At 37.9% G+C, this 15564-nt stretch overlaps 1 protein-coding gene across 1 annotated transcript in view; it reads right to left on the bottom strand.

Moving 5' to 3' along the window:
• The window catches only part of LOC140719144 (WW domain-binding protein 2-like), a 78433-nt gene that overhangs the window by 20143 nt on the left and 42726 nt on the right, over positions 1-15564 (bottom strand). The window contains exons 3-4 of the mRNA XM_073033556.1: positions 5201-5336; positions 1427-1519 (exon numbers count right to left, since the gene is read on the bottom strand). Coding sequence (XP_072889657.1) covers positions 1427-1519; positions 5201-5336 — 229 coding nt within the window. The remainder of the gene's footprint in view (positions 1-1426; positions 1520-5200; positions 5337-15564) is intronic.

Below are 15564 nucleotides of genomic sequence, written 5' to 3'. Positions count from 1 at the left end.
GCAGGTGAGGTATCATGACTGGGTATAAAAGTAGCATCCATCAAAGGCTCAGTCTTTGCAAGCAAGGATGGGTCGTGGCTCACCCCTTTATGCCAAAATTTGTGAGAGAATTGTTAGTCAGTTCAAAAGGAACATTTCCCAACGCAAGATTGCAGAGAATTTAGGTCTTTCAACATCTACAGTACATAATATTGTGAAAAGATTCAGAGAATTCAGAGACATCTCAGTGCGTAAAGGGCAAGGTCGGAAACCACTGTTGAATGCGCGTGATCTTTGAGCCCTCAGGCGGCACTGCCTAAGAAACGTCATGCTACTGTGACAATTATAGCCACCTGAGCTCAGGAGTACTTCAGAAAACCATTGTCACTTAACACAGTCCGTCGCTGCATCCAGAAATACAACTTGAAACTGTATTACGCAAGGAGGAAGCCATACATTAACTCTATGCAGAAACGCCAGCAAGTTCTCTGGGCCCGAGCTCATCTCAGATGGACCGAAAGACTGTGGAACCGTGTGCTGTGGTTAGATGAGTCCACATTTCAGCTAGTTTTCGGAAAAAACGGGCGTCAAGTTCTCCGTGCCAAAGATGAAAATGACCATCCTGATTGTTATCAGCGAAAGGTGCAAAAGCCAGCATCTGTGATGGTATGGGGCATCAGTGCCCACGGCATGGGTGAGTTGCATGTATGTGAAGGTACCATTGACTCTGAGGCGTATATTAGGATTTTAGAGAGATATATGTTACCATCAAGGCGACGTCTCTTCCCGGGACGTCCATGCTTATTTCAGCAGGACAATGCCAGCCCACATTCTGCACGGGCTACAACAGCGTGGCTTTGTAGACACAGAGTGCGTGTGCTTGACTGGCCTGCTGCCAGTCCAGATCTATCTCCTATTGAAAATGTATGGCGCATCATGAAGAGGAGAATCAGACAACGGAGACCACGGACTGTTGAGCAGCTGAAGTCTTATATCAAGCAAGATTGGACAAAATTTCCAATTGCAAATCTACTACAATTAGTATCCTCAGTTCCAAAATGATTAAAAAGTGTTATTAAAAGGAAAGGTGATGTAACACAATAGTAAACATGCCTCTGTCCCAACTTTTGTTGAGTGTGTTGCAGCCATCAAATTCTAAAGTTGTGTATATTTACAAAATACAATTAAGTTGGTCAGTTAAACTATTGAAAATCTTTTCTTTGTACTTTTGTCAGTTAAATAAAGGTTCACGTGAATTAACGTATCACAGATTTTTGTTTTTATTGTATTTTGGAAAATATCCCAACTTTTCTGGAAATGGGGTTTGTACTTCACTGGAATTGTTGAAACTGTGTCTAAAACTACTTCTCTTGAAGTTAATAATCTCCCTCAGAATTGCAAAGAGTTGCACGTGGACAGGATTCGGCAATACAGTTTTGAAGCTTACCTTGTTCAGCCACTTTGAACATCAATTGACCAAAATCAATGGCTCCTCCACTGTTGAAAACCAATTTAAACGAAGCCTGACCTTCCCAGCCACCTGCCAGTCAAAAGAGTTTAAATTACATTTAATACAAACAAAAATTGTAAAAACAATTGATTTATTTTCTAAGACTTTGGACTTCAGTTCATCAAAAGAACTGCTCACTATATTCTAACCTATAATAAATCTTGTTTATATATTCTCCCAATGCTTGCTAATTTTCATTAACTACAGGTCTAGCAATGGCTTGTTTTAAAAATTCTCATCTATTCTCTTATCCTGTTTATATTTCACCTAATCTAGAAAGGCATTTCTTGATAGCCATTTTCCAAGAATTCTGCTCTTGTGAATCCACAATGTCCTTTGTTGCGCCTCAGTTGCCAAGGCCCTGGCTATGGAATGCCTCACTGCATCTCAGTATTTTTCCTACTTTAGAACATATTTTGACCTTACCTAGCGTATTAACTCCTTTGAGAGATGGGTAGCAAATTAAGATTTGATAGCCACTCCAATGAATTGCTTTAGAATGTTTAACTATACTAAAAATATAAATTAAATATAATAGCATTGTTTTGTTCATTTTAATTCCACACAATGAATTTATTTGCAGAATGACCATTAACAGTTTCTAATTAGGAGGAGTTTCTGTGTCCGAGATATGCCACTTTCTCCAAAGTCAGAATTCTTCAGCTTCTGGCAACAAACTTACCTTTCCAACCACTATCAACTGGATCAGACTGCAAGCAACAGGGTCTTGCTTGAGTTTTAAATACTACATCCTATTCATCAACAATGCTGTGTTCCACTTCTACAACACGGTCCTCCACATGGGGGCTACAGAGATCACACATTTGTCTACATAAAGTGCGTAATATTAACTGACACTCTTCCCTTCTCCCTCTAAATGGGAGTAATGAATTTTCTTCAAATCTTTGAATTTGCTAATAACTACAAATTTACATGCTTCCTTCCCATCCCTCGAAGTCCTTATAACATATATATGTTTGAGTTTCAAGGGCATTGGAGATTATTTTTCAGAATAAGTTCATTGTCAGTTAATCCAAACCATGACTAAGCTACAGTTAAAAATTTTCATATTAAACATTTTCTTAAAACTTTCAGTCTCATTATCCTCCTTCCTCAGTAAAATAGTAAGACCATAAGATATAGGAGCAGAAGTAGGCCATTTGGCCAATCAAGTCTGCTCATGGCTAATCCAATTCTTTCAGTCATCCTCACTCTCCTTCCTTCTCCCCATATCCTTTGATGCCCTGGCTAATCAAAAACCTCTCTCTCTCTGCCTTAAATACACCCAATGACTTGACCTCCACAGCCGTTCGTGGCAACAAATTCCACAGATTTACCACCCACTGACTAAAGTAATGTCTCCGCAAACACGAGGAAATCTGCAGATGCTGGAAATTCAAACAACACACACAAAATGCTGGTGGAACACAGCAGGCCAGGCAGCATCTATAAGGAGAAGCGCTGTCGATGTTTCGGGCTGAGACCCTTCGTCAGGACTCCTTATAGATGCTGCCTGGCCTGCTGTGTTCCACCAGCATTTTGTGTAATGTCTCCGCATCTCTGTACTAAATGGACGTCCTTCAATCCTGAAGTCTCGCCCTCTTATCTTAGACTCCCCTACCATGGGAAATAACTTTGCCATATCTAATCTGTTCATGCCTTTTAACATTCGGAATGTTTCTATGAGATCCCCCTTATTCTCCTGAATTCCAGGGAATACAGCCCAAGAGCTGCCAGACGATCCTCATATAACCCTTGAATTCCTGGAATCATTTTCGTGAATCTTCTCAGAACCCTCTCCAATGTCAGCATATCCTTTCTAAAATAAAGAGCCCAAAACTGCACACAATACTCCAAGTATGGTCTCATGAGTGCCTTATAAAGCCTTAACATCACATCCCTGCTCTTATATTCTATACCTCTAGAAATCAATGCCAACATTGTATTTGCCTTCTTCACCACAGACTCAACCTGGAGGTTAACCTTTAGGGTATCCTGCACAAGGACTCCTAAGTCCCTTTGCATCACTGTGTTATAGATAGATAGATAGATAGATAGATACTTTATTCATCCCCATGGGGAAATTCAACTTTTTTCCAATGTCCCATACACTTGTTGTAGCAAAACTGATTACATACAATACTTACATACATACATACATATAAATTCTCTCTCCATCTAAATAATAGTCTACCCATTTATTTCTTCCACCAAAGTGCATGACCATACACTTTCCAACATTGTATTTCATTTGCCACTCTTTGCCCATTCCCCTAAACTATCTAAGTCTCTCTGCAGGCTCTCTGTTTCTTCAACACTACCCACTCCTCCACCTATCTTTCTATCATTGGCAAATTTAGCCACAAATCCATTAATCCCAAAGTCCAAATTGTTGACATGCATCGTAAAAGGCAAAAGTCCCAACACCGACCCCTGTGGAACTCCACTGGTAACCCGCAGCCTGCTAGAATAGGATCCCTTTATTCCCACTCTCTGCTTTCTGCCAATCAACCAATGCTCCACCCATGCTAGTAACTTCCCTGTAATTCCATGGGCTCTTATCTTGCTGAACAGCCTCATGTGTGGCACCTTGTCAAAGGCCTTCTGAAGATCCAAGTACTCCACATCCACTACATCTCCTTTGTCTACCCTGCTTGTAACTTCCTCAAAAAATTGTAGTAGGTTAGTCAGGCAGGATTTTCCTTTCAGCAAACCATGCTGGCTTTGGCCTATCTTGTAATGTGTCTCCAGGTACTCCGTAATCTCATCCCTAATTATCGATTCCAACAAATTCCCAACCACTGATGTCAGGCTAATAGGTCTATAGTTTCCATTCTGCTGCCTCCTTAAATAGCGGAGTAACATTCGCAATTTTCCAGTCATCCAGTACAATGCCAGAATCTATTGATTCTTGAAAGATCATTGTTAATACCTCTGCAATCTCTCCAGCTACTTCCTTCAGAACTCGATGGTGCACTTCATCCAGGAGATTTATCCCCCCTTAGACCATTAAGCTTCCTGAGCAGCTTCTCAGTTGTAATTTTCACTGTATATACTTCACTCCCCTGACACTCCTGAATGTCCAGTATACTGCAGATGTCTTCCACTGTGAAGACTCATGCAAAATGCACATTCAGCTCCTCTGCCATCTCTGGGTTTCTCATTACAATATCCCCAGTGTCATTTTCTATTGGTCCTATATCTACCCTCAACTCTTTTACCCTTTATATACTTAAAAAAGCTTTTAAAGTATCTACTTTGATATTAGTTGCCAACTTCCTTTCATAATCCATTTTTTCCTTCCTAATGACCTTCTTAGTTTTCTTCTGTAAGTTTTTAAAAGCTTCCCAATCCTTTACCTTGCCACTAGCTTTGGCTTCATTGTATGCGATCTCTTTTGCCTTTACTTTGGCTCTGAATTCATTTGTCAAACTCAATAGTGTCCTTCCTCCACTTCAAAAATTTCTTCTCATTAAGAATATATCTGACTTGCACTTCCCTCATTTTTCGCAGAAACTCCAGCCATTTCTGCTCTGCTGTTCTTCCTGCTAGTGTCCCTTTCCAGTCAACCTTGGCCAGTTCCCCCTCATGCACTGTAATTTCTTTTATTCCACTGAAATACTGACACATTGGAATTTAGCTTCTCTTTCTCAAATTTCAAAGTAGTTGGAAACATTTGTTTCAGTTCTGAACTTTGATTATTCTACATACCTCCAGGTTCAGCCCGAATGGTTCCCTTTATGTAATTAGCTGAGAAGACTGGTTGTTCAATAGAACATCCTTTTACAAGGTAGAAGGGCATCATGAATGACTGCATTGGATCCTTTCCTTTTGATAGAAAGATCATCTGAAACAACAAGTGAAACTAGTTTGTATAATTACAGATTGCTTTTAAGCCTTCAATTTTTCCTCCAGCAAAAGAACACAGCTATAGGAAGCAGCAGTCAAATGAAGACTGGCCCAGCATAGAAACACCAATGCTCTTGAATAGAAAGTCCTACAGAAAGCAATAGATGCAGGTAAATCTGTTCCCACCACTGAGCACATTGACAAGGAGCGCTGTCGCAGGAAACCAGCATCCATCATTAAGGTCCCCCAGCATCCAGGCCATGCTCTGTTCTCGCTACTGCCATCAGGAAGGAGGTACAAGAATCTCAAGTCCTATATCATCAGGGTCAGAACAATTATTACCCCTCAATCGTAAGGCTCTTGAAGCAGAGGGTGTAACTTCACTGACCCCAACCCCGAGCTGACTGCACAATCTATGGAATCTCTCTTAAGGACTCTTTATTTATTTTATATATTTTTATTGTACTTGCAGTTTCTTGTCTTTTGCACATTGATTGTTTGTCCACATTTTCTATGTGTGTTTTTTCATTGATTCTATGGTGTTTCTTTGTATCTACTGTGAATGCCTCCAAGAAAATGAATCTCAAGGTAGTATATGGTAACATATATGTACTTTGATAATAAATTTACTTTGAAGTTTTGGTCTTGTCATTTGGGTCACTATAAGAATCTCACATTAAATGACTACAATCAACAAAATATCAGACTCTGTTGTCATGCATAACCATGAAAATAAGAGCCTCACTCAAAAAAGAAAACTCTCCCTTTTCCACTATCCTTTTTTTCTTGGAGATACTGACTCTATGCTGAATACAGTCCCATACTGGTTGGATTTATTGTATTTGCCAAGGGACAAGTCTTGAAGTGCAAACCTAGCCTAGATTGCTCATACAAATCTCAACCAAATCAGGATGCCTTCACACCTACTGATGCAAGTTTCTCAGCAAAGAGCAATAAATTGCAATAACTGGAGGAAGACTATCTCTACTTTCTCTAAAATATACTTCAGCCTGAGAAATGAAGCCAAATGAACTCATCCAGCTGAAAGCCATTAACATGGATATGATTAATCATTATAACTGTCTTATATTGCTTTAAAACAAATATAATAATGATAAATACAGCATTGTTTAGAACTTTATTAACTGCACTTTGAAGATGCAAGAGAAAAGATGCAGTTTTCCAAGTTTAAAGTAAATTTATTGTCTAAGTATATACCGTAGATTCCGGACTACAGAGCGCACCTGATTAAAAGCCGCTGGCTCTAATTTTAGAAATAAAATCAATTTTTTAATTGTAAAGGCCGCACCGGATTTTAGGCCGCAGGTGTCCCACGTTGTAATATGAGATATTTACACAGAAAGATATTACACGTGAGGATTTTTTAACTTTTAATTAAATCCATATGGTAACAAAAACAAATATATATTGCAAATGCTTTTTTTCGAACCGTGCCCGTAACGCGGCTACTTTTAAATATACGTTGCGTATACTTCTTTACTGAACAACATTCCAATATCTCCTAACGACTGGTAAAAAATATATATACTGCAGCCTACCAGGAAAAGTTATTGATCGCCTTTAACTTAAAAGCAGCGTTCGCTCAGATCCAAAGCCGCTCGCGTAATGCGCTCCCCCCTCCTTTCCGTTTATCGCAAACCGGCGTTTTCCCACAAGACACCGCGAAACCGGGTGTGACGTCATAGCATCCCGCGATGTAGTACAGAAAACAAATATAGTTAAAACTCTTCTAACTTTAACTAGAAAATGAATTACTAAGCGAAAATATTATAAACTAAATAACTGCCATAAGGCAGCACAATGCTTCGAGTGTTTTCCATGTTGATGAGGGTGAGTACAAATGACTGATTTACAATAATTTAATTGTGAAAGTGCGCTTGATTTATCGTACAATTTCATTGGACCTCTGTGAACTACTCATCAATTTTATTGGTCTACTGTTATGAGGCAAAATGTTTACGAGGCGGCATGAAAAAAATCATGTATTAGCCGCTCCGGATTAAAGGCCGCAAAGTTCAAAGCTGTTCAAAATGTGGGAAAAAAGTAGCGGCTTAAAATCCGGAATCTACGGTATATGTCACCATATACTTGACCCAAACCTAGCTGGGGAAGAGAATCCACACAAAATGCTGAAGGAGCTCAGCAGGCCAGGCAGCATCAATAGAAAAGAGTACTGAAAGCTCTCAGCCTGAAACGTCATAAGAACATAAGAAATAGGAGCAGGAGTATAGGCCTTTTGATAGATAGATAGATAGATAGATAGATAGATAGATACTTTATTCATCCCCAAGGGGAAATTCAATGTTCCTCCAGTATGATATCACATAAACACAAGACAGACCAAGACTAACTGACCAAAAAAACCACATAATTATAACATACAGTTACAACAGTGCAAAGCAATACCATAATTTGATAAGAGCAGACCATGGGCACGGTAAAAAAAAAAGTCTCAAAGTCCCAGATAGCCCATCATCTCACGCAGATGGCAGAAGGAAGAAACCTCCAACGTGGCAAAACTTCCCGATGCAGCCTCTGGAAGCACCCGAGCACAGCCAACTGTGAGTCCGTCCGAAAACTTCCGACAACTTCGTGCCTCCGACCAGCCCTCCGACACCGAGCACCGAGCACCATCTCTGCCGAGTGCTTCAACCCCGGCTCCGGCCACCAAGCAACAGGCAAAGCCGAGGATTCGGGGCCTTCCTCTCTGGAGATCTCTCCGATCGCTCAGTAGCAGCGTCAGCAGCACAGGCATGTCAGAAGTTTCGCCAGATGCTCCGTGCTTCACACATCCGTCTCAATCAAATCAGGATTGTGCACGGCCCCTACTTACAGATAACGGATATTCCTTACTGGAGTGGCCGCTGCGCCCTGCGTCGTCGCGCCGCCATCTTGATGGACTCATTTCCACCTATCTGTGTTTTCCCTATAACTCTTAATCCCCCTACTATGCAAGAATCTATCCAACCATGTCTTAAATATATTTACTGAGGTAGCCTCCACTGTTTCATTGGGCAGAGAATTCCACAGACTCACCACTCTCTGGGAAAAGCAGTTCCTCCTCATCTCCGTCCTAAATCTACTCCCCCGAATCTTGAGGGTATGTCCCCTAGTTCTAGTCTCACCTACTAGTGGAAACAACTTTCCTGTCTCTATCTTATTTAGCCCTAGCATAGTTTTATATGTTTCCATAAGATCCCCTCTCATTCCTCTGAATTCCAATGAGTATAGTCCCAGGCGACTCAATCTCTAGCCTAGTCAACTGTTTACTCTTTTCCATAGATGCTGCCTGGCCTGCTGAGCTATTCCAGCATTTTGTGTGTGTTGCTTCGATTTTCAGGATCTCCAGACGTTCTCTTGTTTGAGAATCCTATGGATCTGCCACACAGGCACAAATTCATCCCCTTACATTCTTGTGGTTTTTACAACCATGGCAAAATCCATCCCAGCCACTCGCTAGGCCAACTCTGCAGCCCTGCAGAACCTGACATATTCAGTCTCTGACTCTCTTAGCGACAAAGTCCAACCTGGACACCCGCCAGTCCAACCCTGCAGTCCCTCAGAACTCACACTACTCAGATTCATTTTCTTGTAGGAACAAGGAATCAATGAAAAACTATACAGAAAGACTGACACACAACCAATGCGTAAAAGAAGACAGTGATGATAGATAGATCGATAGACAGATAGCTAGATAGATACAACCAGATGGTATGTTGCCTCCCAAGTGCCAGGATCAGGGATGTCTCGGATTCTAAAAGGGGAGGATCACCAGCTAGCAGCTTTAGTGCATATTGGCACCAATGACATAGGTGGGAAAGGTCCCAGAGAGAGAATTCCGGGAGCTAGGTAGAAAGCTGAAATACAGGACCTCCAGGGTAGTAATCTTTGGATTGCTGCCTGTGCCATGTGCCAGTGAGGTTAAGAATAAGGTGAGTTGGCAGATGAATGTGTGGCTCAGGAACTGGTGCAGGATTTCAGATTCCTGTACCATTTTGAACTCTTCTAGGGAAGGTATGACCTATACATAAGGGATGGGTTACACCTGAGCCCGAGGGGGAACCAATATCTTTGCAGGCATGTTTGCGAGAGGTGTCTGGGAGGGTTTAAACTAAAGGCAAGGGGATAGGAACCGGAGTAATAGGGCTAAGGATGGGGTAGTTGGTTTACACTCAGGAGGCTGTGTGTAGTGAGACTGCTAGCAAGGAGAGGCTGATGATAGGGCAAAACTGTGGTTAACAAGAAGAGTTGCAATGTAAAAGGCGGACAAAATCGAAAAGGGTGAATACAGTACTGAAGGTATTACATTTGACTACATGCAGTATACAGAATAAGGTAGCTGAACTTGTAAGCACAGTTACAGATTTGCATGTATGACATTGTGGGCATCACTGAATTGTGGCTGAAAGAAGATTATAGCTGGGAGCATAATATCCAAGGATGGACATTGTATCAAAAGAACAGGCAGGTAGGCAGACGGAGTGGGATGGCTCTGCTGGTAATAAATAAAATCAAATCATTAGAAAGTGGTGACATAGGATTGGAAGATGTAGAATCATTGTGGGTAGAGCGAAGAAACTGCAAGAATAGAAAGACCCTGATGGGACTTGCATACAGACCTCCAAACAGTAGCAAAGATGTGGTCTACAAATTATACTGTGAGATAGAAAATGCATGTCAAAAGGGCAATGTTACTGTGGAAGCAAATTCTGAATAAAGGGTTAAAATACTCAAGTTGTTAACACCCTGCACTTTCCTTTAATTAGCAATAATCCCAGAGCATAAAATAACTGTGTAAACAAGAGACAGCCAAGGTCATAAAGTGTACAGAGGAGCCAAGTTTCAAGTTTCCAAGCCAAAGTTTCAGACAATTAAACAGTGAGTCTGATTTTCCTTCACCTATCTGGTACTAACATAAAATACAAATACTTTTTTTTGTATTTTTGTATTTGACTTCCTGGATCTAAAGATTTAATGAACTTTCTTAAAACCATAAATAAAGACTCACCATTTGGCAATAATCTATCTTAGCTTCAAGGATGTTCTAACAATCTATCTCTGTGTGTTGTAAGCAGAAAAGAGAGTTGGCAGTCGTGGCAATTGATAAAATGCACAGGATTGACTTCTTTAAAAACTTTGACTGATGTAATCGACTTTCTGTGTGCATGTATAAAAAAGGCTGTGACTATTGTTCTTTGGAAGACTTGACTATCACACCATTAGCGAGTCATTCTTCCCTTATTTATGAATAAGGGTATTTTCTAGTCACCTTGAAGTTTGTGTCCAATTTATTAGTGACCAACTTTAATTGAAATTCCTTAGCAAATTAATTTCCCCAACAGTTACGATAGTCATGGTAGATTGGGAATATCAAGTTGGTGCTGAATCCCAGGAGCTGCTCCACAAGGTGGCTTTTTAGAGCAGCTCGTGGTTGAGCCCTGCAATTTGAGAAGGAGAAGCTAAAATCATTTCATTTTTCAATCTTTTTATTGATTTTCAAATAATATATAAATCAGAGGAGTTTAGCAAACAGATAATATAAAAGACATATAAACAGCAATAATAAAAACAGAAAGTATATCATGTCAAAATCAAATAGGTAAAATATTACGCTGTTATATATACAATGGTCAAGAAAAACCACAACTCCTCATAGCGATCATAAAAAAAAATTGGAAATTTTATTTGATAAAGGAAAAAAACACCCACTAACTAAACTGAAACAAAAAAAAAAGGAAAAAAGAAAGAAAAAGAAAGATTGGGCAGTCCAATTGAGGATAAAATTTTAAGAGAGAAAAAAAATCCTTCCAGTCACCTCCGAACCTTCACAGATAAGGATTTTCCTCAAAGAGGATAAAGAAAAATAAATTTAAAAAAAAAATTAAATCATGTGAAAATATTGAATAAAGGGTTGCCAGGCTTGTTCAAAATTAACGGATGTATCAAATGTCCGACTTCTAATTTTCTCCAAGCTTAGACATAACATAATGGAGGAGAGCCAATAAAAAACAGCAGGTGGGTTAGATTCTTTCCAGTGTAGTAAAATAGCTCTCCTAGCCAGTAAAGTTGAAAAGGCTATCACACGTTGAGCGGAAGCAGACAATTTGCTTGCTTCCTCTGGAATAATCCCAAAAATTGCTATAAGTGAATTAGGTTGAACATCCACATCTATAATTTTAGATAATATTCCGAACACATCCCTCCAAAAATTGTTTAAGCTTACACATGACCAAAACATATGAGTTAGAGTAGCCAATTCTGCATTACATCTGTCACAAATAGGGCTTATATTAGGAAAAATATGCGCCAATTTATCTTTGGACATATGGGCCCTGTGTACTATCTTAAACTGAATTAAGATATGGCGTGCGCAGATAGATGAATTATTGAATAAATAATAAATTTTACTCCACTGATTGTCTGAAAGTGAATGTTGAAGTTCTACTTCCCATTTGCGTTGAACCCTATCATTAGGCGACATGCGAGCATTCATTAACTGTTTATAAATTAACTATTAATCATTTTTGAAAAGGTTTAAACTGAAAAATAGCATAAGCCAAATTTAAAGAGCAGGCCAAGGGGTAATTCGGTAAAAAATCACGTAAAAATTCCTAACCTGTAAATTTCTGAAAACATGTATTAGAGATATCATATTTATCCATTAACTATGAAAAGGACATTAAGCAGTCTTGTAAAAACAAATCTAAAAGAGTTTTTATTCCCTTAATTTTCCATGTTAAAAAAGCCTTATCCAAAGTTGGTTTAAAAAAGAAATTAGAATAAATATTACTAGAAAGTAGAAAATCATTTAATTCAAAAAATCTACAAAACTGAAACCAAATTTTTAAAGTATGTTTAACAATAGGGTTAAGAGCTTATCTACCTATTCTGGAGAGTGAAAATGGAAGGGGAGCTCCTAATAAAGAAGCTAACGAAAACCCCATTACTGAATTTTCCTCCAACTGTAACCATGAAGGGCGATCTTGGTTGTCTATATCATACATCCAAAAAGTAATATAACAAATATTAATTGCCCAATAATAAAATCTAAAGTTTGGTAAAGCCAGTCTTCCATCTTTTTTTGGTTTTTGCAATAAAAGTTTATTCACTCTAGAGCTTTTATTATTCCAAACGTAAGACAAAATCAGAGAATCTATTTTATCAAAAAATGTTTTTGGAACAAAAGAGGGAACTGCTTGAAAAATATATAAAAATTTCAGTAGAACAACCATTTTTATAGCATTTATTCGACCTATCAATGACATCGACATAGGTGACCATTTAGAAAGCGCCTGTTGAGTATGTTCAACTAAAGGGGAGAAATTATACCTATATAGGTCTTTAAAATTTTTAGTAATTTTGATACCAAGGTAAGTAAAATGGTTTTTGGCAATATTAAAAGGTACTTGATCATAATAATCAGAATAATTATTAATAGGAAATAATTCACTTTTATGTAAATTAAGTTTATATCCAGAAAAAATACCAAATTCCATAAATATAGATAACATAAAAGGAATAGATTTCCTAGGATTTGAAATGTAAACTAATAAATCATCCACGTATAACAAAACCTTATGTAATTTATCCCCTCTCTTAATACCCTGCACAGAATTAGAATCCCTAAGAGCAATAGTAAGTGGTTCTAAAGCCAAATTAAATAATAAAGGACTGAGGGGACAACCCTGACGGGTACCTCTATATAATCTAAAATAAGGAGACTTTTGATTATTAGTTATAACCGCAGCTACCGGGGCATGATAAATCAGTTTAATCCAGGAAATAAATCCTGGATCAAAATTAAACCTCTTCAAAACCTGAAATAGATAAGGCCACTCCACCCTATCAAAGGCTTTCTCTGCATCCAAAGATACAATACATTCAGATTCCTTGGCTGAGGGGGAATAAATGATATTTAGCAATCTTCGAATATTAACATGTGAGTACCTATTTTATATAAATCCTGTTTGATCGTTTGAGATAACATTAGGCAAGATATTCTCAAGCTTATTTGCTAGAATCTTAGAGAGGATTTTAAAATCTACATTCAGTAAAGAAATAGGTCTATAGGATACACATTCCAGTGGGTCTTTTCCTTTTTTGGAATCAATGAAATTGGCGCTTCATAAAAAGTTTTAGGAAGGTTCCCAAAGGATGTAGAATCAGTAAACGTTTGATGAAGATGTGGTATAAGCATTTCATGAAAAGTCTTGTAAAATTCTACCATATAACCAACAGGTCCCGGAGCTTTACCTAATTGCATAGAGGATATAGCCTTGGCTATCTCCTCTTGTTTAATAGGTGCATCTAACATATCAACATCTTGAATCAAAATTTGAGGCATGTTTAACATTTGCAAAAATCTATTCATAATAATAGTGTTATCAGAGAATTCAGATTTATAAAGATTAGAATAGAAATCCATAAATATTAATTTCATAAGGATCTAAAGTTTCTGTTCTACGTGGTTGACGAATTTTTAAAATCTGTCTTCTGACCATCCCAGCCTTTAACTGACCCGCTAAAAGCTTAGCAGATTTTTCCCCATGTATATAAAATAAACTTTTAGATTTAAAAATTTGTTGTTCAATGGGAAAGGTCAGAAGCAAATCAAACTGTGATTGAAGTTCGACCCTTTCTTTATATAGGTCTTCAGTATGTTTAACTGAATACACTTTATCTATCAGTTTAATTTTATTAATAAGCACTGAAAATTCCGCTTTAGTTTTCTTTCTCAAGGCTGCTGAATATGAGATTATCTGTCCCCTAAGAAAAGATTTCAACGTGTCCCATATATCCAGATTTGACTTTCCTTCAGTTGTGTTAAATTCAAAAAATATAGAAATTTGCTCCTTAATAAAATTAACAAAAGCTGGATCCTGTAACAATACAGGATTCAGTCTCCACTGTGACATTTTCAAAAATCTATCCGAAAGCTTAAGGGTTAACTTTAAAGGCATGTGATCTGAGAGCGCAATGATGTCATACACACATTCAACAACGGAGTTTAACAGACGTGTATCTAAAAAAAAGTAATCAATTCGAGAATACTTGTGATGGACGTGTGAGAAAAAAGAGAAATCTTTATCATTGGGGTGTTTATATCTCCAAATATTGACAAGGCCATATTCTAATAAAAAAGAGTTAATACAAGCTGCCGCTTTATTAAGCGACGGATTGGTTGATGACCTGTCAATCGCTGGATTTAAACAACAATTAAAGTCACCACCCATGATCAGCTTATATTCATTGAGATTCGGTAACTCAGAAAAAAATTTCTTTAAAAGAATCAGAATTATCTACATTAGGTGCGTATACACACACCAGAGCTACCTTTTGCTCACATAATAAACCAGTAACAATTAAATATCTTCCAATCGAATCAGTAGTAGTATTAAAGTGTACAAAAGGAATTTTGGGACTAAGAAATATAGAAACGCCTCGTATTTTACTATCCGACAGCGAGTGGAACAGAGGCCCTTCCCATAAACAGAAAAACCTGTCCTCATCCTGTTTTCGTATATGATTTTCTTGCACAAAATATCTGCATTGTGTTTTTAATTTCTTAAAAATCTTTTTACGCTTAATGGGGTGATTGACACCGTTCCAATTCCAAGATATTATATTGATTTTATTAACATCCATCTTTAAAATTGAATTTAATATTATATAAAAGAAATGTTACGCAAGTACAGATTAAACCAAAAGGAGTGACGCATTTATGAAAGAGAAATCCATCAAAAGAACTGCCCAATCAGGAAAAAAATACTCTAATAGACCCCTCCCCCTCCCACCTCCCAAAAGATAAGAATTAAGGAACCGATAGGCTGATCCCATGCTAACTAATAACCCTTAACCCTGTTCTCCATCTTGCAGCTCTGTATATTACAATAAAGCAAAAATCCCATGGAAAATAGCCATAATAAAAGACACAAGCAGAATTCAACTACTATAATGTTATGTCTAACAGTAATAAAAACATAATTAACAACGGCCAGCTTAGAATCAGCTAAAGTAGCTTAAACACATATTCAAAAAAAAGAATAAATCCGAGTAAGTAATATTACAAACAATATTCTTTCTCTCGAAAAAGTAAATGAGTATATATATATATATATAACAGACCTAAAACTATAAGTATTGAAACAAATAAAAGAAATAAAAAGATTAATACACAACAGGTCCTACACGGACCATTAAAATAC

Source organism: Hemitrygon akajei, chromosome 31, assembly GCF_048418815.1.
Source record: "Hemitrygon akajei chromosome 31, sHemAka1.3, whole genome shotgun sequence".
NCBI classification, from domain to species: domain Eukaryota; kingdom Metazoa; phylum Chordata; class Chondrichthyes; order Myliobatiformes; family Dasyatidae; genus Hemitrygon; species Hemitrygon akajei.
The sequence above is the reverse complement of the archived record's forward strand: the minus strand, read 5'-3'. Positions and strand labels throughout refer to the sequence as shown.